Raw genomic sequence first — 23,891 nt, 5'->3', positions numbered from 1 at the left:
TTGAAGTGTTTGACAAATATATTTATTTGCACGATTCGGTTTATCCATTTTGGTAAAAAGGTACTCATAGTTAATCTTAAGTTATGTAAATTGAGTACATATAATACGTACATATAATATATTTTTATTTGTGAAAGCATTATGTACTTTGTATGCATATAAAATCTTCACTCTATATAAAGTTAGTCATATATTACAGGTTAAAGCACTGAACCGATTAATTGATATGGCTATGGCCATTTCTTAGAATTATATAATAAGGTCTTACATACATACGTATTACACTCAAGATTTCATAGAATTATGTGTCTATTACATTATTCAATCATTCTGGATATCTTAAATTTTGTAACAATCTGGATTTATTAAATAGTTCAAATCAAGCAGTAGGTGCAAACTACTTTGTCATACACACATTCATTTAACTCATTCATTATGGTAAAATTTTAGGTTATGCTAAAATAACTTAGAATAGGAATCAGATCAAGAGTATACCAGAGACGTAATCTATGTAGATTCCAGCTCAATATAAAAATTGTAAATCAAGGAAATCGTTGACAAACATTACACTTCGTGACAAATTGGATCATACTGAATTAACGGTACACATACTTAACCTAATAAATCCTTCTTTTAAAAATTGGCAGATAAATTGGTGACATCCAACTTTGAAGTACTTGAGATTAGAAATCTTCGGAGGGGACAGGTCGTACGTGCTTGAACAACACGGTGTACAGGATTCCAGCAATGGCTGCCCCGAGGAAAGGACCTACGAAGTACACCTGAAAAACAAAACATATTTATCATAAATAATATGCATACGACTAAACTAATTTTTTCGTGTTTTCCAGAACTTGTATGCACCGGTCCTAACTAGATAAACCCCATTTCAGCCAGGAAAAAACGAAGTATTTACATATACGCATAATCGGTATTATTATAGGTGAAAGACAAAATGAAACCACATTATGGTTAATTGTGGGCTGAATATGGAACGTGATAACATTGAACATCAACCACTAAGAACGGCCGCTGGTCTGGATACAAATATAGAATGCTTACCCAAAGGTCGTCAAATTTTCCTGTCAAGATAGCGGGGCCTAAATATACAAATACAATAAATTATTATCCTTTAAAATAATTACAAATTAGATGAAAGCATAGTGGTAGTATATTTTTTACCCAATGTACGAGCAGGGTTTAGTCCAGCCCCAGTAAATCCAATTGAGAGCAAATGAGACAAAGTCACCTGTAATCAAAAATATTGCTGGATCAAACGAAATTTCAAAATGACTAAAATTCCTGAAAGAGCTTACGGTGAGACCAATCGCCAATGGGATGGAACCTTTCACGTCATCTCGACGGCTGTCGCAACATCCATAAACTACCAAAACCAAGATGAAGGTGACCATCGCCTCAACAATCATTCCTTGATAAGCTTGGACCTGTTTAAAGTGCCAGTTTTATCAAAATGAATGTCATGACATGTTAAAATGGCATGAAAAGTCGAATGTAAATGTCGTACCCCAGTTTGTAATCCATTAGCTCCCAAGTGGTTTTGTGGCCAGTCAGCAGCATCAGGAACAACGGCCTGTGTACAGCAACATCAAATCATTACATATTTATACTTAATTAGAAACGGCAGAAAACGGAAACGCTTAAAGCATTCGCATCTTGAAAACAATGATGATATTACTAATTGCGTGTTTCTTTCCTTTCAGCCTAAATAATTTACATGGGACTTTAAAACTACATAACTAAATATTTTCTTGAACACTTAGTCTCTTATGCCTTGGTCTCTACATAATTCAATATTACCTAAAAATAACAAATTTTGGTTATACATGGTTGTTTTTTGACACTCTACCTGATATGTGCATGTGTGTATATTATATGTGTGTATATGCATATTCTTGCGTTTTCCAGTTTTCGTTAATTCGAACCGTTATTTCGGGTTCATTAGATGACCACATCAACCATTAAGCCTCAAAAATAAATCTTTATGTAAAAAAATAATGTAGACTGAAAACGATGCCAAATAATTTAACATAACAATAGTACTGGTTAAAATGTTGTGTACATTTTTATGTTAAATGTCGCACGAGTTGCTTCAGAAATTTACATGGTCATCTGAACCACATCGACAAATTTTACTCTAAAATGCCTACAAACGCCTGAAATGTATTAAATTGGTGTTATTCTCCTCTTCCAAACAACTGCGACCACAAACGCCCCAACACGAATGTTAGGGCGCATTCATTCATGCGGTCATGGCAGGTTCACTAAATGAACGCCTACAGTACGATGACTGCATAACGCAGCAAGTACGGCACATTGCGTCCAATTTTGTATCCCTACCAGTTAATTTCTCAAATTGTTTGGGCAATTCTTGTTGCACACTAAATTGATAGGAAATTTTTAAAGTACAATACGTTTTCCATGTCTTTCTGTCAAAATCAATAGTTTTGTATGTAAACTGAATTATAAGAATGAAAGAGTCCCAAAAAAAGTCCATGCAAATCTGGTTCCGTTATGTGTAACTAACTCATGACAAGAGTTACATATTTAGACGCTCAAATTAATACATATGTGAGCTTTATAAAATCGGTCACCTTCAGCAAAGCCGCACCCACGATACCTGTTAAATGTAATAATTTATTTTAGTATGTGAAATGTCTTTATTCTGTGAGGCACAATTAAATATCCCCCAAAAAGACACTATACTTCGGGTAGATTATAAATTGGTTTTTACAATACCTCCGAGGAATTGAGCAATCTAAAATAGAAAACAAAAATGAAAACATGAGGGTGGTTTTTTTATCAATTATTTTATTTTATAAAAGCAATAGTTTACCATGTAAAGCACTCCTCGCAGTAAACTGAGTTTTCCAGAAACGAGTATCCCGAGAGTAACAGCAGGATTCTAAAATAGAAAAATGAAAAATGAGAGTGAATTTGTTTTCATTACTTATTTTATTTAAAAAAAAATAATAACTTACAATGTGACCCCCACTGATGTGTCCGATAGCCTATTGAAAGCATAAATGAAATTACAATTAGATATCATAATTCCAGTGCATGAAATCAGGATTCTGACAATCTCAACACAAATATGAGTTGGCATCACAAATGGGCTTCTTCAAAGAAAGCCTTAAAGCCTTAAGACTACCGGTCCAATGCCGGTATCCTCAGAAAAACAATGTGCATCTCATCCTGCAGCAATTAAAAGGTGCATGCATTTCATTAAGCGTCTCTCAACGCTCTGAAACCTCACGCATTTCCGGACTCGCGTTACTTTGAGATTTTTTATCACTTGATTAATCCTCTCGGGAACCCATTTCTATTTTTAGAACATCAGACTAGCACCCGGATATTTAACTTTTTCTATTCTATTTAATGTTCATTGCACTTTCCATGTCTTCCGTAAATGCGATTTGCACATGCTTCGGTAATAAAAATTACCTTAGCTGCCATCATTAAAGTTAACAAAATAAGGCAATTGAATTTCAAATGAGTTCATCTGCACAAAAATGAACGGAAAGTGCCATTACGTAACAATGCTCTCATTTTGAAAAAAATGAAAAACGAACGACTGGACCAGGAAATGAAAAATGAAGTGCAATTTATTCACGTTCTGTGTTAGTGTCTTAATGCACAATCGTCTTGACAGACATGTATCACAATTATTACAATTAACAACCATCCTGATCAACTTTTGGTCGTTTGGGAGTGTTTTAATAAGGTTCTCCGTGTGAATGAAAAAGGTTTTGTGTCCTGATGCTGTTAGCATTTAATAAATAAACGTGGCAAAATCGGCACACCCAATAATTCTCTTCACTGTCATTTATGGTGTTTTGGCACAAAATGTGTAGTGAATGATCTAATACACGAACACGTATAGCCACATTTGGTGAACCGTTTTGTTAGGATTTTACGAATAAAAAATCTATTGTTTCGTACTCAAAAACCCTCGAGGAACATAAGAGTGGTTACAAAATGACATGAGCTTCATCGTATTTCGTAATCAAGGATAATCTTGTTGCCATAAATGTTCATGAAAGTTGGCAGAATAAGAAGAGCTGAAAAAGTTCATATTTAAATTATATTCTAGCATGACTCGTGCTTTGCTAATTTGTCCATGTTTCCATCACCCACAACAGAGACAAATTTCTTGTACACAAAAAAATCAGAAGGTGAAAAGTGCTTATGATTAAGATCACTTTATTATTTTTTGCATGAGGTAAGCATTAAGATTTCTAATCAGAATCTTATCTGCAGAGTATCAAAGCAGCCAACACAAGGAATGCACATATTTTAACTAGCATTCGCTGTCTTACATATGTACATTATTTACCTCATCCGACTACCTGTTTAACCAACTCTATCATCCATAATGAGATTCTGGTTTCCAATCGATTCAATGCGTTCAATGTGCAAATTCTGCTGCATCATTCCCACTTCATCATCTCAGTGAATTGTAGGTACTTACTTAAAGGCTGCTTGAACAATCGAGGTCCAGAAAAATTCTTTTATTTCTTCTTCAACTGGTTAACAGAACTTGTTTTGGAGATTTAAAATGAAATGTTACAACAAAAATAGATGATCATTGGGTATTTCGGCTATGGAAAATTAATTATGTAAATTGATCTGGTTTGCTGGTCTCATCCCAAGTTATTTAAATATTTATTGTCACCTTGAAATATGTACATATGTTCTACTACAAATATGCATGTATTTCAATGAAACATTGTTCTTTCTTTAAATTTTTTGGACGACAAAAGAATGACACTCACAATAAATGATCGTAGAATTATCAAATTCCGATTTCGAGTCCAGCTTATGGAAATGAATAACATTGGTTTCACCATTCAGAAGAAGATCTGGGGAAATGAATACCCAATACAGACGCCATTTGTATATTGATCAGGACCCAAAAGATTCCAATGAGCTTGGAAATTAAAAATGACACAAGAAAATGCCTGGCTCGGGTTATATGTATCAAGTCTGAACTTTACGTTTTAGCTTTCTGATCAAATATTATCGAAACTGTAAATGCGTAGAAAAATCTGACATCATCCTTCCATTTTAGTCCATGTTAGGCCGTTATTGTCGTGATCTCAAGAATTGAACTCCATGTGCATAATACAGATATGCTATAATAGCGGACACCAGACAATTACAACACACCCCAAGAAAACGGTGATTCCTTTCTGGTTTTGTCTGTTCGTTAACCCACGACGACGCAACTTCACTCTCTGCCTGTTACAATGTACGACCATTATTATCAACCTACCATCTGAAAAAACGGCCATCAACAACCCGTAGATTTCCTACCCTTAAAATTTCTCTGTGCGAAGGAGGATTAAAACTTCAAATCTCAAATTAAATGCCGAAGGCAAAAGATGAAATAAAGAAGAAGAAGAAGACGAAGGAAGAGCATATCTCGTCTTTCACTCGAGAAAACACTGGTGCATTCATACTCTGCATTCTTCACCACAGTTGGAATTGAAACTTATGACCTAACCATGTAATTATGGTTCACGTACATATTTTTTATCCCAACACTAATGCATTACTACTTACACTACACACTATTTCGAACGGTGAAGATTAACAAACGACTCGAAATATGACTGTGGCAGTTTTTGGTTGTCCGTTAACATTTATATCCAAGCTCATGGAGTACGCTCGTATCCTTCAAGAGAACCTTTTTACTCGCGTCGTCTAGGGTTGGATACTTTTTTGTAGAGCGGCACATATTCATTCATATGCAATCCTCGAAAAAACTATTGTTATGAAGCATGAAGTGTTGCACTTTGTCAGTTTAACATACTGCAGTATGCGTGATGCGAATGTACATAACTTTTACTATGGGAAGTGAAGATGTTACACACAAATCTAATTATAATATGGTTTGCAAATCCATCGAATAGCCAAAAATAATAACAATTTGAGATGCAATAAGGAATGTTTTTAGATTATTATTTCGCAAACAAATGAAATTGAAATGAACTCTGCAAGCATTATTTCAAAAGGAAGACTATCCTAATTTTGTAACAAAGTATTTTATTGTTGAACATTCCTGCGACTTACTTATTTTTTTTGCAGAGTTCATAAACAATTCTTGAAATTATAGTAAGGCTTATTGTCTGTTAAAACATGAACAACAAACTGAGAACTGTCTCGAATTTCCGCTGTTGACTTAGTCAGTGTGCGTGATTTCAATAAGACGGTAAGTATTGCTGACTATGTACTAAATTGTAACATTGAATGAATCAGTTAAAATATATAACGGACATTAATGAATTGAGTTCACAAAGTAGAGCAAAATTCAGGGACTAACCAACCAGGGACTAAATATACGTACATATGCATGCTCACATTAAATATATATAACGATGCTGAGAATTTACACATGTCATCAAAAAGATTAAATTACGGTGCTGATCGGATGTATTTATCTGGGCGCTGACAAATTCAATGAGGTCCAATCTGTGTTTTACATGTAAATATGTGTGGGAAAGTTATGACCGGATGCAGATCCAATTTCGGTTTTTAGTATTTATTGACTTGTTTATGTAAAAGTTTTATCGTTTACCATGAAGATCGCTGGCGACACTTGCATAATTACTTTTCTGTCTTAACTGGACAAAATGGTTCTTAGTATTGAGAAAATCGTACAAATGTCAACAATTTACATCTCCGCTTACTACTTGTAAACGAGTTCATGCTAAATGGATTTTTGTCTAATCTGTCAGCGAAACAGAATTAATGAAGAGGCGTCACTAACTTGACAGTTGGTGGTTAATTTTCTGACAAGGGACACTCACGACCTGTCGTTTGAGTCCAGGGTACCCACTATGTTTTTTAGAATCTACTAGGACCCCAGATGAAGGATTCATTCTTATTTCCGTGTAAAACTCATATTTGGCGCCATGGCGTGGCGCCAAATTCGCCAAATTTGATGGTTTTTCATTTTAAAACCGCCATAACTTTTGAAATCCTGGACGGATTTTCAAAATTTTTGGCAAAAATCATGACAAGGAGTTCAACTTTGGTATTCTATGAAATTTTTTCCAAAATTATCACTTTTAACTTTTCACAAAATTTCGAAATTTCGGGTTCGTCGAAAAAATGCTAAAATTATCTCAAAAATTAGAAATTTTGTATTTTTATTTTTTTCTCAAAAATTTCGACTTTTCTGATCATTTTAAGCTTAAAACTTGAAAATCCGACATAAACTGCAAAAGTTATGGGGGTTTGAAATTGGTCGAAAATGCAAATTTTGAAGTTTGGCGCCACGCCATTGGGCCAAATATGAGTTTTACACGGAAATAAGAATGAATCCTTCATCAAGGGTCCCAGTAGATTCTAAAAAACATAGTGGGTACCCTGGACTCAAACGACAGGTCGTGAGTGTCCCTTGTGAGTCACACATAATAATTTGTAACTCAATACCAGAAAACCAGCTTCTCCAAGTCCCTTTCTCCATACCCTAAAGAGGTATTTCATAAATTTGTACATGACGCCATAATATGAGTCTTGTCAGACTGCGACAAATAACGGTTATCTTAAATTGGCAATCATTTGATTATGTATAAAAACTAGACGAAAAACTATTTCCTTTTTGAAAATGCCGTTCCTTTCTCAAGCGCAGAATGTTAATGAAAATAAAAATTTGGGAAACAAAGTTTCACATCCGTTGCGATATTTGAATGTACGAATGCCCAGAATCGCCTCTGGTAGTACGATTCCCATTGTTTGGTTACGAGTTGAATAATTATGTACGATGGTGTTAAACAAGTCGTTAAACATGGCAGGATGGCACATTCACAAGATTGTTTATCACTCATATTTTTCATTTAACAAGACAATTTTACACATGTTCATCCTCCTCGCTAAGCAAACTAAGCAAACATTGATTCATGCACTAAAATCCACCATCATAACGATTACACGGCCTTGCAATGGTTTATTTAAGTATTTAAAATAAAATGGATATATTCAGCCATAAATTATACATAATACTTATTTGTTATATTCATGTACTCACTCGTCTTCTGCGTCACTTGCAGGTACATACTTATTTATGTACTAACAAGTGCATATGAATATCAGATTAACTATGAGCCTGATCAAATGAATGTTCCAAAGTTGTCATAAAGACATTAACTCTACCACTAAAATACCCATGTAGTAGCCTATCTGTTGCACCTCAGTTGTTCTTTTGTAACACCAGATTCCTGAAGCAAAGTTAGTTCAGATGGTAAAAAATGAAATATTGTTATATATGTCCTGTTCTGAACATGCACATGCTTATCCTCCTTTCTACATCGTACCACACAAATGACTGGGTTATTAAATTACACTCTACTACAAACATTCTATTTTACACTGTCAAGTCAAATATTTGACTTGATTTTCATATTTGGACGTGAACGAATGAGGATTCTCATGTGGTTGTGTTGTCGCGTGAAAGACATTGAGATTTGAAACGTTTTAATTTCATAAAGCATGCCAAGACAAACCGTAATATTTATTTTGCGATTTATGGGAAAAGACCTTGACAAGGAGGAAGGAATGCGTGTTTTGGTTTATAACTTTTGTCTTAGCGTGATGGATAAGCCCCTCCTTTAGTGACAAGGATCAACCATGGTTAGGTCCTTTATGATCAAAAATTATGAGAACATAAAGTAAAATTGTGCATGCAATTGGGCTTAAACTTATTTAATGAGAAATGCCTAAAGTTGACGAGTGAGACTGACTATGTAATTCGATACCCGGGTGTTGAGATTCTCATTTTCGCTTTTATAATACAATTTCCGTAAAGCATAAAAATAAGGTTTCTTACCTGAGCAGTGCCAGCAATAGTCAGTCCTAAGAAAGCATAAAAACAATTATAGAAAAACCTAATAGCATAGCTTGTAAAGCAGCCCATGATTTTTAACCTTGGTAAATTTCAGTAAAAATTAATACTTCACTCACCGAAAGCGAGGGAGACACAGGTGATAAAATCGGGTGGGAGTGGTCGTCCGTCAATTAATCCTCTTGCACAAGCGTTTGCCGTACCACATCCAAAAAATACCAGAAGCACCAGTCCTAAGAACTCGGCTACCAATGCCTGGAATAAATAAGTAAATATATATTTTAGAATAAGAATATATGCATCATCATCAATTATTCTAAAATACTTCGATTGAAAAGCAAGTACTAATTGTTTGTCCAAAAACTTTTCTACATTAAAAAATACGCAGATTAAAAAAAACGATAATTCTTAATTCGTCCCTATTTCATGGAATGAATCTCATCACAAGTTAATCGTATGATAAGTTGTATGATATGATGCACTCACCTTAAACAAAGGCATCCTTTGTTCCCTCACTTCCTGCAACCCGAAGACTTCGTCCATTTTCTTGGGCATTTTGACTCTTTCAATTTATCACCACCACTCACTATAAACCACCGGTAGCTTTGAGACGGGGGTTGTTCGGATGATCTCTTTCTGGCGTTGAGAGAGAATTGAGACTGGGGTCCAACCCAAGCCAAGCACTCGCATTTATTTACTTGTGGTTCCGACTTCTTCCAGATACTTGCTTGCCTAGCGGTATGCGTGTAGCTGTGAGACTGGCGTTCTTCTTTCTTCCCTTGCGTAATAGGAGGTTGCACTAGCGTCACTCTCCACTCTCAGGCTTTTAGTTGGATTCACAACAATAATACTACAAAATAATGTTCAAAAGGATTTCAACGACCCAACGAATCTGGTAGGCTGGCTGACTTTACAACTGGTTAGCTCATCATCATCATATGTATCATAGCATTGCATGATAACGCCGTATTTATGTTCAAGGCACTACAAACACGAGAAACGGACAGTCCGTCGTCAGTTTGTTACCCAGTTCAGGGTTTACAAACAAAATCGTAAAGATGTGCATACGTGTGAGCTTTCTTCTTATTGGACCATTTCAATTTTAACCTCAATATATATTCATCTCTCTTGAATATTTACTGGCTTGCTAATGATGATTTCGATTCAATATCCTGGACGGACACTAATAAATATTTAATACGTCGAAGAAACGCGACTTAACATGACGCAAAAGTTCTCATGACCGAATAACTTTGAATATTTTTTTTTCAGCATAAATAATTTTAAAGCTCATGTTTAGCTCTTATTCCCATGATTCCATTTGCTGATTGCATCGTTATTTTCAATGCAGCGTGAAATGCCCCATTTGTTAATGTAGGGTGTGGGCTTAATCACATCTGCTCGTGATTGAGTATAGAATAAATGTAACGAATGCCGCAATAATTCAACAGGTATCAATTAAACCGACGATTTGATACCGGATCTCAGCATTTACCGGATAAGGTCACCCTAGGCAAGTTTCATTTTGCTGGCATGAAATTTTTGGTGGCTGTCGTGTCACATCCTTCCGCAAGCACAAACGCACTACGCATTATTAATTGTGGCAAACACGAGGCGTTGCCCGTTGGCTTTATTTTGAATATGTAGGCATTATTTTCATGTGTGAGTCGGAAAATCGTATATATTTCTGTGTGATAAAGATATACTGCATGACTTTCATTTTCATTACTCAGCCCTAAGGAAATTATTTTAATGATAATCATCTAGACGAACAAAACCAGCACCGATCCTGCGTTTTTATTCGATTGTATGTGATTCGCACGCCACAATTTCTGAATTTTTCGTCAACATAAATAAATATGTTTTGTTCCAAAACATATTTATTTATGGCTCTGTATCGATAAAACTTTTGTCGATACATGGCCCTAAGAATTTGTCTAAAATATGCAAAGTTCCAAATTCCTTACCTAACTGCGCCTATTTTTCATGCAAACCTACCAGTCAATAAAGTTACTCATCCCAAAGTGTATTTACGGGAAATTCAGAAGGCCAAACCTCAACTGACTAAGGTGTCGATGTTGACTTTGTAGTAGAAAAACAATTCACGGAATTAACGAACTCTCCCAAATATTAGTCAGTAATCAATCTACAATTACAATAATGTTTTACAACTGTGTTTTGCAATTTTTTGCAAATGAGAATATCTTACAATTGGGATTCCACCTTAGACATCAATGAACATAGTTCTTAAAACATTGAAATCCTTCATTGAAATTCTGGTTTTACATGCACACATCCTCAAATTCAGTGTGTGTACTGCATACGTACATTCATAAAGTAGAAGCTAAACCATATTCAACTCAGACCTTTTTGAGACCAACTTATTTACTTTTCATAAGAAACAATTAGTGCACCACTTGGACCAAGTGCCAAAGAGTACACATAGGGTGGCTCAAAAATATCGAGTTGAACATGGCTTGCGCTCCCATTGATAGTTAGTTGGAACCGCATGATAAATGGTACTTCGCATAATACATGTGTATAATCAAATGAGTAACACACTGACCAAACCGGGTCAGGTGACCTGACTCAGGTCTGATGAATATTCGTATTTAATTGGAAATAGTTTTAGGTGACGTCACATTGACCACTTTCATTGTTTCTGAGAGTATTTCTTATTAGAAAATATAGTAAAATAGCTAGAGGGTCAATTCCTCGTATTAATTAATTAATTATTTAATACTTGGTCAATGAAGCTGTGAAATTTGCAAGGCTAATAAATTATTTTGCGGTTGTACGATGATGTTACATGGTTAAATTAATACACAAAGGAAAATTCGATCAAATTTTGCTTTCGTATTATTACTTTCTATGTACTTCCTTTTATGCGAAAACAAAGATGGTAAAGTGCGAAAGTCTGAGACACATGTAAAGAAAATATGGTGAATTTGCATAGAATGATCACGTAGCCTCTAGCTCTTTATCGATGTGAAAAATATTTTTGATAACATTTTTATTTAAATATGTAATCTGTCATGATTCAGTTTAATCGCTGGTTGACTTTTCATACTGCCGAACAACAACCAAGAAATTTCTTGTGCCTTAATTGCAGTCATCATTGACTCACAATTAAATCTGCATACATTAGGTACGACTGACCGTCGATCATTTTCATACAAGTTATTAACCTGCTGTTTTCATATGTATGTAGTTCAGGCCAAAGTTTTGTGGTCATGTGTATTATAACATTGACAGGATTGATACGATAGTTGGATAATCATTTTTAAGAAACCATTATCTAGTTCAACTTCTTATGTATAACATATTACTTTAATTTGCATTGCATATGTTTAAGTTCAAATTGAAAACAGCACAATGCAAACGAAGTACATGATACGAAGTAGCCAATGTTTTGGGACATCGTGCAATTTGTTCCATCCACTTTTATGAATTTTTAATCACTCGAAACGATAAGAAGATTATTGCAGTTTCTGAATTAAAAAAGGCCTTAATCGTACGTGCATTCCTGTTCACGATGCGAATGCATTTCTCATTTCGTGCTAAAGAAGTCAAGTGTTGTCTGTGATCATGAAAATATCTAGTTCGATGGTGGGTACTAAATATACTTGGCATTGACTGCGGTATATGTATTTGTACATAAATAAGTACATACAAATCCGGATGGTTAATTAATAAAGCAGATAATAAATTGTGATTGAGTTAACCGATCGAATGTTACACTTTTATTGACAGTAAAGTAACTCTTATTAGTCCTAAATAAATTGGCGTTTGTCTTGTCCACTGCATATTTAGTTTGCACATTTAATTTCAAATAACAAGAATATAATAATATATTTGATAAATATTAATTTTTTTGTTGGTGTGTAGTAAGTTGAAGGCATCTGTAGCTGAAATTCCAAAAGTTTTATCATTTTTCGGGGCGTTCCTTGAAACTAATTTGATAAATGAATCCAGCAAAAAATCCCCCCAACAATGGGCCTGCCCAGTACACCTGAAATTAAATAATATTCTTTACAATGCATCTTAAATTTCCAAGAAATCTAGTCGTAAATTCGTGATTGACAAGAGGAGAGGACAGTTTGAATTGTAACTACATAATAAATTTCGTTTAATATAACGAAATTTGGCTGCATATGTAAAGTATTATGTCGTCTCGATCAGCTTCTTAAATTGATAAGTTATGTTCTGATAACCTTTCCAGACTCATTTTGGATTTGTTCACTTAATCTCATCATTCATTTTATGTTTCCTCAGATGTCTCACTGCTGGTCTACAGAATAAGCTGGCATAATCATCCATCAAAACACGCTACATAATCATCTACACAGAATAAACTTATCATTGCTATAGGGCAAGTGAGTACAAAAATGGTGCAGCTTGTGAGTGGATAGCTTTTTACTTGTTCAGCCCATTACATGAGCACTTTGGATTATCGGCAGTCTTCAAAATGAACTAGTGAATATGTACGTGCAACCCAAAATATTCTTGTTAACGTGGTGTAACTAATTGAAAGTATAGTATAAAGAAATGTATACATAGATATATACATATGTACATACGTATAGTAATCATTATAAGTGTGTATTTATTTTGGGAACTATATAAGATCTCAAGTTTTATCTTCTTGTTCCGTAACAAAATGTCAAGCATAACAAATCTCTAATGTGTAGGGCTCGAATGATTGTGCTTCCAACAGTAAGCAAAACTCAATCACGTCAAAACATTATCGATTGGGGGCTGAAAGCTTGTCGACAATCTCCGCATTTTCCTCCCTCCTGATGCCAACATAAAAGTCTAATTCAATTAACAAGCGAAACTAATGGTGCAGTAACTCACCCAATGAAATGTCCAAATATTACTCAAAATAGCAGGGCCTATATATACGAAATACAATAATTATCTGGTAAAATAATTACAAATTCAATAAAAAATATAATGCCATTAAAACAATACCCAATGTACGCGCCGGATTCATGCTAAATTTTACCAATCACATATCGTTAAGGGCGATCTTGAAACTAAATATTTACGCACATATTTAAATCCATGCTTACCTACTACCCGTGTACTGGATCTGTAAAAGGAAGTTTTATTGAATTATTTAAATAATCGCATAAAAATATCGTCATTTGTAGCATTCATATGATCGTAAAATTTTTAATTTTGGAGAATTTGAAAGAGGTTTGCAATGTAATTAGGCTTGTATGTATGCAACATGTCCTCTACTAATAAGTAAGTATCAAATGACTTACAAAAGTTTAGGGAAGTCCCAAGTTAATATTATTTTATATTTTAATACGTAAGAACTGACACACTCATAAATACCACATCCGCTTCCGTTAAGATATGAATTCCAAATTTGGATTTGTTTTATTTTCTGTCATTATGAGCAAGCCAATACATTGCGTATTATGCAAAAGCTCAAACGACGGAGCATCAATCCTCATTCAAAGTTATACTTTTTTACTGGACAAATATTTTCAGGTCCTTATGTAAGGTAACGATGGCACTATATCATTCTCACCGCCATAAGATGACATGCAGTAATTGAGAGTCCAATCGCCAAAGGTGCAGAGCCCTTGATGTCCTTCCTCAGGTCGTCACATACAGCGCATACAGTTAAAACCAGGACGAAAGTAATAATTGCTTCGAGTAAGAGTCCTTGTAAAGGTGAAAGTTTAGAGCTGACCAATGTTAATCCCAAATTTCCTTGAATTTCGGCAGGAGTCACGGTCTATTTTTACACAATTTGCGACAATTTTAAAGACATGCTGATCATCAAAATGAATATTAAAGTCAACAAAAGCAACGTCTCTGCATGATACTTTTTCATAATGAAGAAAAGTCGTTGAACTATTTACCAAGGTACATAATACATTTTTGTGCAGCATACCATCATCAGTGTGTTAATATATATTTCATATACGGGAATCGAATAACAGATTACAGGTGTACATATTATCCGTCAAAATTAATTATACGCCACAATGATGTACCGTTTTGATCATGACATCATCAGACGTTGAAGATAAAATTTGGTAACAAAGTACACATGATCTAATATTTGCAAACATTTTTAAATATTAAAATGTTTTTAAATTCTGGGCTCTAATTAACTATCATCCTTCCAAATTTATTTGCGAAATAGTGGTTTTAAGGTCAGCAATTTTCAATGTCAAGAGTTTGACCTCGAGACAGATACCTGTTAATATAAATAATAATGACGGGGTTGATGGTGGTCACTACTAGTTTGTCTACCAAACCGAGGGTAACCAGCTCATTAATCAAGCATGGAAACCAATGCAAACTATCATTTGGTAAACAACCCCAGTATTGGGAACCCATTAAGGTATTTTTAGCACATGCATATTCATACATATTTCTTATTGCGTCCAACTAACCTTTAAAATTGCGGATCCGCAAACTCCTCCCATACATTGCGAAATTATGTAGAGAATTGCTTTTAGGATGCTACACTGTCCGGACGCTACCAGGCCTACAGTGACTGCGGGGTTACTATAAATTTTAATAACATTTCAATAAGTATTCTGCAGATCTTCGTAGTATCTAAATATAATATGATTAGATATATTTAAAAATTACATGTGACAGCCACTAACATGCCCAAGTGCCTGAAATTTCAAACATGTTGTAAACGATTCAGATATTAATTAGCTCATCATTGTAATCTGATTCACAACTGAAGAGCCTACACTAGACAAATATACATATGTATTAAAGTTCAACGGTCTTGTAATTTGAACTATAGCCAAACTTTTGGCATTGACATTGTTATAAACTACAACAAATTATATAAAAGACATGTTAAGGACAAATTATTCAATTTGACTCGCCCCTGATTTGAAAAGAGACTGAAACAGGAACATGTATTGTATGCATATACGTATAAGTATGTGTAGCAGTATAGTCAAGAATTGGCACTGACAAATATTGGCAACAGGAGCCAATTTATGTTAAATACAATTTGTTTTGCATTAAACCATAGCTCACTCAGATTAAGATTTACAAACAAGGTCGATAAGTAAATAAAATTGAAGAAGACCTTTAGTACATTTAAACGGGATATAAATAAGTACAAATTTATTTATTATATTGTAATTCATTAAGAAAATGTGTTAAAAATTGTAATTAGTGAATTAGCAGGTGTGGAAAGAGTAGACAATACATCATTCTATTTGATAAGTCTTCTATTTACAAATTCAATTGCCGACCCATCTTTCAGAAACGACAAAGCTTTGCAGACTGGAGTAGCATTATAAAACTTTTTACTTGCCAATAACCGATTTCGATGCCCTTTTGATAAGTTGTAACATCCCATGAGTGTACTAAAACCCTGACGCGGTTTGACTCCATGACCCCGTTTGTGCCCATTCAAAGGGGCGAAAACAAGAAAAAAGTTCGCCTGTTTTCGCTCATTAAATCCTTCGAGAATAATCCGATTTTGCTCGGATTTTTTAAATTCTTGCACTGTTGTGTCCCAGATATGTAGTTGCTGTACCATATCGATATCAAGCTCAACTTTTGAAACTTTGACTTTTTCGTAGACACATGTGTACCTCGGGAAATTTTCAAAAATACTCAAAAATTAAGAACAAAATTGAAATTTAGGACTTGTATCAAATATTAGAAAACTCCCTCGGACGACATGCATACAATGGTGCAAGTATTTTAAGAATCAGACAAAAATTGACTTTTAACAATACAATTTTGAAATACTACAACATTTGCGAAGGAAATCAAAATCGGTTATTGGCAAACAGTGGAGTTTCCTCCTAAGTATACATATAAAATCTATACTATGGAGTATATAACAAATTGAAGGTTAAATTATTTAACTGATTATGAAGAGGTTGGAAATGCATGGCATGTTTTTACTGCGAAGATGCAATTTTCAATAAGGAGTTTGGATAAAAACTGATTTACATTCGATGTAAGCATCCACACAAAAATCTAGATGGATGATTTATTTTTATTTTCGCTGCATGAAAGATACAGATGACATGCATAAGTTCGCAGTACGTACGTATGTATGTAGGTGTTAGCAGATTGTGTAGCATGATTAATCAGAATTTTATCATACCTGAAATCGTTCTGCTCAATCAGTCTCAAAATCCGTGTTATATATTGTGTAAAGACAAAAAAAACAGTTAAATATGATGAAATACCTGCGCAAGTGTTGCAACTATCAATCCGAACGATAATGCAATTTGGACCATGCTGGGGGAATATTCTGCAGTCCAACTAGAAATGCAGGTCCCACATCCCAAAAAAACAAGAAGTAGCGTTCCTATGAATTCCGCAATCAGCATCCTCCATAATCCTTTATTTCCGCAAACATCCTTAACTCCGATAATTTCCTCCAAGGAAATATTGCCCCCTTTTCTCCCATCGTTGACGATGTTCCAGGAAGAATTATTTTTGGCATAAATAGCTCGATCTACATTTGGATGATGATAAATGTCGCTGTCTCCGTACTCCGAAATTGGGCGTGGAAGAGCTGGAATCCCCATGGACGACTCCAGAGTGCCGCCGCTCTTGTTGTTTCGTCCCGTCGTCGCCATTATTGGCAATGGTACGTTCTCCATGTCACTCAAATCCATCTTGGGCTGTTTCCCCATCGCATTCTGTTGCTGGTTAAATGACAAGGCTCCGGTGTTGTTGTTTCGATTAAACTCTGAGAGAGTGTCATGCTGATGATGCTGGGCTTTGAGATGGGTTTGGTTCCGGGATCTTGTATTTCCGTCCATGTCGAAATCAAAGGTGGATGTTGCCATTATCGTCTTAAAGTATTTCCCCAAGCTTTTACTCAAAAACTATTTTTACCCTGTCCGTGTTTCGCACGTATGCACAATGGGACATTTACAAAAAGTGAGAAAAAACTGTATATGACTGTCTATAGACAAGTGACAAGAGTGTTGGATGGATGTTAGTACCTATGCATATGAAAAGGTTCTGCGTTCTTGAATTGCAAAATTCAGGAAAGAATGTTCGTTCGTATCTGGTGTTTGTGTCACACGTTCAGTGAAAATTTAAATGAAATAAAATCCTGAATTATTTTACGATTGTTCTTGCAGATGTGTCACACAAGGCAAGGTTTTTAGTACTCGGCTGAATTATACGCTAAGGATCAATACAGCACCTGCAATTCTCATGGTTTTCCTCGTATCTATTAATTATTTAAAATATAAAATTGTTCATTCCGACAACAATGCAATGTTATATTTGACATAAATAATTATGATAATTTAATGATTGTATATACACTGCTTTGCTCTAGTGAGACCCACGCTGTTTCAATGCTATTGTTGCGTTCAATTTTTAAAAAATTTGATTGACCAGTTGGAGAAATTCTCAAATTTTGATTTAGTAACAATGCAAACTATTCCTCGATGGTCTGGAGAATTTGCATGCACTGGAACCACCTTGCGTTTGTACTAAAATGAGCTTTACCCTTTGCAATGCGACTGGGAAAATCTTTGTTGAAACCATTAATTTAATACAAACGTCACCTTACTACTTACATAATCGTATAATTAAATTATGAATGAAACTGAAAGTAGATCGCAAATCGTAACTTGTTAATGACGAAATAAACAACTTTAAAAGGATCCGGCTCGTACAAATATTAAATTCATGCGCTAATACCGCAATTTTATTCTCAGTCAATATACATATATTTATTAGTAACATGTGCAAACATTATGCCCTTATCCTAGTGAATCGTATTATCCTTGCAGACTTAAATATAGATACTGTCGTCTCATTAAGGATTTACGAGTTTCAGAATTTCCAGATTTTACATTCCTCCATTTGTTTGCAAATTGTAGAATTTAACGTTGTGTATTCCTGTTTAATAGTATCATATATTTAATTATGCAGGTTTAACAATGACCTCCAACAGTTAATTATGGATACATCACATCAGTATTCAAATCTCTCAGCAATTTTAATTCCCGGATCTGCTGCAAGTCAATAATTTCTGCCAGTTTGTAGCGAGCAGCAATAATGATTATTGCATGATAATTAAGTAATGGATATTGGAATACTTACTATTTTACATTTTACATGACATTGATTTTTAGTAGAAGTAAACAAGAAGTAGTCTTAACAAGTGAAATATTGCAATATTGTCTCAATTAAACAGTTGAACATTGGGTTCTTGAATACACTCAAATGTTTACGTAAGATCTACGATTAACCATGTTGAAAGCACATGTGTGTGGATACATTATTCCAGCCATGCACTTTTCTGACAAGGAGTCGAGTTTGCTATTGGTATAAAATTATATTAAAAATAATTTACAATAAAAAATAAGTGAAGAAAAAAAGCAATCTCACCTGAAACATGGCGACAGGACGCTGAGAATCGTGTAAAGAATAAAGCATAGCATTGCCAGCCACCAAGAAATCAGTATCAAAACCAAAAACCAGAAGATGCCGTCCAAAATTCCTCCAAGTCTGCTCCCCAGTTTCCCTCCCATGGTTTTCAGATGGGGTGTACCGTTTGTAGAGTTCCTGAGCAGAAAGAGTATCGAGAACTAATTAACCACGGCACACGAAAATGTACAAATGTATTATTTTACCTAAATTCAAGATGAAATGCTGAAAAGTGGTAAATAAGTTATGTCTTCTTGGCCCCAACTTGACAAAAGTGAGGAACAAAAAAATGGTGGAATGTTAAAGCTAAATAATAACTGGAACAGATAAACACAATTATTTAGATGCATGTGACTTTCATATGATATGGAATATGAGTCATTGTCATCGGCAAGTCTTTATCTGCAGATTAGCTTCTGGATAAATACGTAAAAACATATGCAGTGTTACTGGTCTGTCAATGCATATGCACAGTAGAATGTTTGTTAAGGTATCTTCGTTGTGTCAGGTAATATACACGCACAAGTTAGTTTACTTAAAGATATTACATGGTGTATATATATACGTTTTATTAACTCTAATAATTTGAATATGTATGACACACCCAAAACTTGAACATTACTGATAAAGTTACAACCTTTCTTCCACATGTTATATGTACTAAGGATAATCAAATGACTAGTCTACGTGTCTTTGGTATCAACCTCGGTCGTATCGGAACACAGAGAGTCCTCAAGAGTTTTGGGATCCATTTTTAATATCTCTGATGGATACCCATTTTTAGGGTTGATTACAGCTTCGTAAACCTTCCGATAAATTGCAGCAAGGATACGAAAACTTTGTTGCTGAACATATTTTCTCGTTCCTGTATCAGACAAGTGATAAATTTGTGGAAGCAGGACGGATTCAGGGTCATTGATTACACTATCCAGTTTATTCTGGAAAATAAATTTTATTGTTGTTTTATTTAATTGCGTTATGCTTATCGAAGCACAAATATTTTCTGTGTGTGTACTTACGACAAATATTTTGAGAGACGCAGAATCCATTCCGGGCACTGTGGACAGAGGAGTTTCGACTTTATCGTTCAAAATGGTGTACATGTGGCTAATACCAAGCTGAGCTATCAACCAACTGCTTTGTTCCGAGGATAACCTATCCATCTGGGAGTCAATCTGACTTTTCAACGTATTGCTGATTGTCTTTGTAATTGGATATATTTCCAGAAATATATTGATTTGGTTCAAGCAATTGCAAAGATACACTCCCATATCTGGAGATCCCAATCTGTTTGCAACATCATTAATTTGAGACACAACGGGTGAAGTTACCAATTGAATCAGAATTTCAGCTTGTTCAGGTGAAGAAGGCAACGTGTCTTTCAACAAGTCACCAAGTAAACTTAACAAGGCTTGAATGATTGGAGATGGAGTTAGATCTGGACCAGGAGGTCGATATTCTCCAACTTCTGCTTGGACCTAATTTAGTAAATAATTAAAACAATGAAATAATGTACAATAAAATTAGACTATTTAAAAAAATTAATTTTCCATACTTGGCATCGAAGCTGGTTTATGAATGTTTGATGGCATAAAGAATAAAGTTCTGTTAACGTCGCTAGCAAGTTGCTTACCGGCAGAATCTGTAAATTGGCGTAAATGTCAATATACTTATCTAAAGGTCATCTATGCAAGATTAGTAGAATACGCATACGGATTAAATCGAATACCTGTTCGATGGTTTCGACATAAAATTTTATGCACATGTCTATCTTATTCATAACAGGACAATCCAAACCGGACAATATTGTTTGTTCCAATCGTACGTTGAGCGGGCGACAAACTCCATCCATTATAGTTGACATGCAAGTAACTATCTTGTCGTTCAAGTCTATTAAAAAATCGTATAATTCATCAAGGTGGAACAAAAGATTTAGTACAAATTTTGACAATTGCAAATACCAATTTTGTTGCAATGCTTCAACAGAATTGTCAAATTCTCCTTTTCATTAGGAATAGATTGATGAATAAAAGCTAGCATATCTCCAATATATCTTGCAGGGTCGGCACCTCCTACAAAACATATATGTATTCATAATTAAGTATCAAACTTAATAGTTTTATCATGATCGTACACACCTATTAACTCAATTCCTTTGATATTTCCAGCACCAGTCAACGCATCTATATAACTTCGCACAAAAAGGGAACGTCGGTGTGTACAATATTCGTCCAACACATATCTAACAAAAATAAAAACGACAAAAAATCGCAAGTGCCGGGAATTAGTTAAGACATAGCATGTTTTACTATATATTCTGTATTTATGTATAATTACTTTAGAAGCATTGGTCTGATTTGAAGATAAGAGAGGGACTTTGCTAAAACATCCGACAATTCTGGGTTTTCCACATGCTTTACACGGGACTGAGCCCATCGGTATATTTTTTCCAGTGCGGTTTCCTAATTTACCAGAAAAATTATCTTTATTTATTTCAACCGTCAAATACTATAAATACATTAAAAAAGAATACGTGTAATAATCCCATTTGATCCATGATTTCTACCGCTGTAGCTTGATGTCCAACTTTCAGTAAAATTGCAACATTGGTCTGTATTTGTTGAATTCTTTCAAAAACCTTAAAAAAGTCTTCATTCAGAATGGCTGTCGAGCTATCTGTCGTCCGTAAAATTTTTAGATCTTCGCCACTCAATTGAAACGCATTTAAATACGCCTGTGCCAAATTTTTCTCCACCATTAACTTTTTTCTTTCTGACTCCAATTTTGATATTTCATCAATAAGATTTCGAGAGCTCTGCTTACTAGCTCGTAAATTTGTCGACATTGATTCGCAGATTTCATTAAGGTCACTTAAGTTTGAGTGGAGATGTTCTACTCCATCGCGAATTTCAGTTATGGAGCCAAGGAACTGCTTGTAGTACAAGATTTGTTGATTTTCAATCAAAGTCTTCAAGTCCGGTCGACGTTTCTTGCGACTAATTGGACTAAGGTGAAGGTCTTCTTTGCTAGCACAATTAGATAATTGCGACAATCCATCCAGCAGTTTCTGTCAATCAAGCAGAGCACGCAATTAAAATATGCAATATGGAGAAATAGACATTTTTAATAACTGTATCCACAAAATTACCTGATCAGTTGTAATTCGTAAATTGGAAATACCATTGACGGCAGTTTGCAAATCCGGTTCCAAACTCATCCTTAACAGTGTTTATTTAACAAATTTATTCTGTGTTTATCTATCCACTTGGTTAGAAAACTACAAAGATTATTTTACTAACTCGACAAGAACAAATTTTTTAACTCTAATGTTGCGAAAAAATCTTACAAATTCAAACAACAATTAAAATTTGGAATTAAAAACAATATTGACTACAGATGACAGACAGCTGCTATTCCTAAACACGGATATTTACCAGCCGGTGAGTTGTCAAATGCCCAGAACTCCACGTCTCAAACTGCCTCTGTCGTCTCATTATGTTCACAATCTCTTACTCTATTCTTACCTTTTATTATTTTTATGCAATTTTTATTCAAAAAATTTTAATAGAGCTCAGCCTTTGTGGACTAAATGGATGTTGAACATTATGCGACTGTTTCTGCTTGAATACGACGATGACCGACGGTGTTTACACACAATGCAGGTCCAAGTGCATAGTTTGCGACAATAGAAAGTTCATTATTTTAATTCGTAGACCGAATTAGCCATGCGATTTTCATATGAAATTTTTATTGTTGAAGTATATATGTTTATTAAATGGCAAGTAGTAACATAATACATAAATTGGGCAATACAGAGTTCACGAATATTTAATTGTCTTTAAATTGGAATATATGTATATGTATGTATGTAATGTAATCAAATATCGCATGGTTCGAAATGAGTGGGCTTAAATATTCCAACAAATTATCACATATACTGAATCTCCGGTCATTTTAGAAGTACATATTACAGCTAGACGGGGATACCATAAAATTTGATATTTACTGGAATTTATTAATGCAGGTAAGTATATCTTAAATCCGTGTGTGATATTGTACATATTCCTACAAATATTATTTAGTACAATTTGTTGAGATTTTGTGATGAATTTGAGCGGGTGTCGATTCTTACGCTATAATATTTATTAGTTGAAGTAATTAATCTTTTGTAGGTAATACTTGTCATTGAACGTCTGGACAAAAAATAATTAAATATTTGAAAATAAAAATAATCATCGACCAGGCCGGTGTGGCGTAATTATAACATTTGTGTATATGTATAATTCATCACTTTACTAGATTTCGTCCACTTGATCCCAACCTTTCTGTCGTTATTTCTGTAATCGTGTATTGTAACTTCTTCGTTATTAGCATGCATGGGAGAGAAAAGGATATGGTGATTTATATCGTAGTATATTGAAATTGAATGGGTAGGAATTTTCGTTTTCAATTGGTACATATACACATATGTAGTTATATGAAAGCTGATTTTCAGAAGATATCATTGTCTTGCATCTTACAGAGTATTTTCATCTTGCTGAAGGTCCACACATGTTCCCTGAAACGATAAATCATAAAGTATTTCAGTACTTCAGATCTTTTCCAT

General features: G+C 34.5%; 4 protein-coding genes across 8 annotated transcripts in view; all 4 read right to left on the bottom strand.

Moving 5' to 3' along the window:
• On the bottom strand, positions 1-9,616 carry LOC110862223 (aquaporin AQPAn.G). The gene is made up of 12 exons (XM_022111409.2): positions 9,353-9,616; positions 8,986-9,121; positions 8,852-8,877; positions 3,000-3,029; positions 2,855-2,923; positions 2,758-2,776; positions 2,613-2,638; positions 1,526-1,591; positions 1,317-1,445; positions 1,183-1,249; positions 1,063-1,100; positions 1-782 (listed from the first exon to the last, which is right to left on the bottom strand). Exons 1-12 carry the CDS (start codon positions 9,419-9,421, stop codon positions 684-686), a joined length of 774 nt encoding a protein of 257 aa, XP_021967101.1. The 5' UTR covers positions 9,422-9,616; the 3' UTR covers positions 1-683.
• A 2,965-nt stretch (positions 9,617-12,581) lies between these two features.
• On the bottom strand, positions 12,582-18,373 carry LOC110862205 (aquaporin AQPAe.a). Of its 3 annotated transcripts, none has more exons than XM_035846031.1 (9): positions 17,842-18,371; positions 17,074-17,732; positions 15,491-15,519; positions 15,289-15,403; positions 14,412-14,621; positions 13,942-13,961; positions 13,841-13,863; positions 13,724-13,761; positions 12,582-12,878 (listed from the first exon to the last, which is right to left on the bottom strand). In XM_035846031.1, exons 2-9 carry the CDS (start codon positions 17,680-17,682, stop codon positions 12,795-12,797), a joined length of 1,128 nt encoding a protein of 375 aa, XP_035701924.1. In that variant the 5' UTR covers positions 17,683-17,732; positions 17,842-18,371; the 3' UTR covers positions 12,582-12,794. The 3 variants fall into 3 exon arrangements, with proteins under 3 accessions (XP_035701924.1, XP_035701923.1, XP_035701925.1); XM_035846030.1 differs by having other exon boundaries at positions 17,074-18,074; positions 18,171-18,370; XM_035846032.1 differs by lacking the exon at positions 13,841-13,863 and having other exon boundaries at positions 17,074-18,373.
• A 152-nt stretch (positions 18,374-18,525) lies between these two features.
• LOC110852720 (conserved oligomeric Golgi complex subunit 6) lies at positions 18,526-22,719 on the bottom strand. The gene is made up of 11 exons (XM_022100835.2): positions 22,434-22,719; positions 21,819-22,352; positions 21,623-21,747; positions 21,424-21,527; positions 21,247-21,357; positions 21,015-21,175; positions 20,841-20,927; positions 20,305-20,763; positions 19,492-20,223; positions 19,247-19,423; positions 18,526-19,177 (listed from the first exon to the last, which is right to left on the bottom strand). Exons 1-9 carry the CDS (start codon positions 22,500-22,502, stop codon positions 19,969-19,971), a joined length of 1,905 nt encoding a protein of 634 aa, XP_021956527.1. The 5' UTR covers positions 22,503-22,719; the 3' UTR covers positions 18,526-19,177; positions 19,247-19,423; positions 19,492-19,968.
• A 310-nt stretch (positions 22,720-23,029) lies between these two features.
• Positions 23,030-23,891, bottom strand: part of LOC110842055 (potassium voltage-gated channel subfamily KQT member 1) — a 32,323-nt gene continuing 31,461 nt past the window's right edge. For all 3 annotated transcript variants that reach the window (XM_035855920.1, XM_035855925.1, XM_035855930.1), the window contains one exon: positions 23,030-23,843. In XM_035855920.1, coding sequence (XP_035711813.1) covers positions 23,802-23,843 — 42 coding nt within the window. In that variant the 3' untranslated portion in view covers positions 23,030-23,801. The remainder of the gene's footprint in view (positions 23,844-23,891) is intronic.

The sequence above is a fragment of the Folsomia candida genome, unplaced genomic scaffold (genome assembly GCF_002217175.1).
Source record: "Folsomia candida strain VU population unplaced genomic scaffold, ASM221717v1 Fcan01_Sc001, whole genome shotgun sequence".
NCBI lineage: Eukaryota > Metazoa > Arthropoda > Collembola > Entomobryomorpha > Isotomidae > Folsomia > Folsomia candida.
The sequence above is the reverse complement of the archived record's forward strand: the minus strand, read 5'-3'. Positions and strand labels throughout refer to the sequence as shown.

Excerpts from the sequence above, each read along its gene's own strand:
- LOC110862205 (XM_035846031.1), bottom strand. The coding sequence starts at position 17,682 with ATGGCAACATCCACCTTTGATTTCGACATGGACGGAAATACAAGATCC. Across the intron at positions 15,520-17,073 it reads TAGTTGCAACACTTGCGCAG|GCACTTGGGCATGTTAGTGG; the intron begins GTATTTCATCAT and ends TTGAAATTTCAG. Across the intron at positions 14,622-15,288 it reads GCGGATCCGCAATTTTAAAG|ACCGTGACTCCTGCCGAAAT; the intron begins GTTAGTTGGACG and ends GTGTAAAAATAG.
- LOC110862223 (XM_022111409.2), bottom strand. The coding sequence starts at position 9,421 with ATGCCCAAGAAAATGGACGAAGTCTTCGGGTTGCAGGAAGTGAGGGAA. Across the intron at positions 8,878-8,985 it reads CTGTGTCTCCCTCGCTTTCG|GACTGACTATTGCTGGCACT; the intron begins GTGAGTGAAGTA and ends ATGCTTTCTTAG. Across the intron at positions 2,924-2,999 it reads ACATCAGTGGGGGTCACATT|AATCCTGCTGTTACTCTCGG; the intron begins GTAAGTTATTAT and ends TTTCTATTTTAG.
- LOC110852720 (XM_022100835.2), bottom strand. The coding sequence starts at position 22,502 with ATGAGTTTGGAACCGGATTTGCAAACTGCCGTCAATGGTATTTCCAAT. Across the intron at positions 21,748-21,818 it reads ATCAAATGGGATTATTACAC|GAAACCGCACTGGAAAAAAT; the intron begins GTATTCTTTTTT and ends CTGGTAAATTAG. Across the intron at positions 21,358-21,423 it reads CAAAGGAATTGAGTTAATAG|GAGGTGCCGACCCTGCAAGA; the intron begins GTGTGTACGATC and ends TATGTTTTGTAG.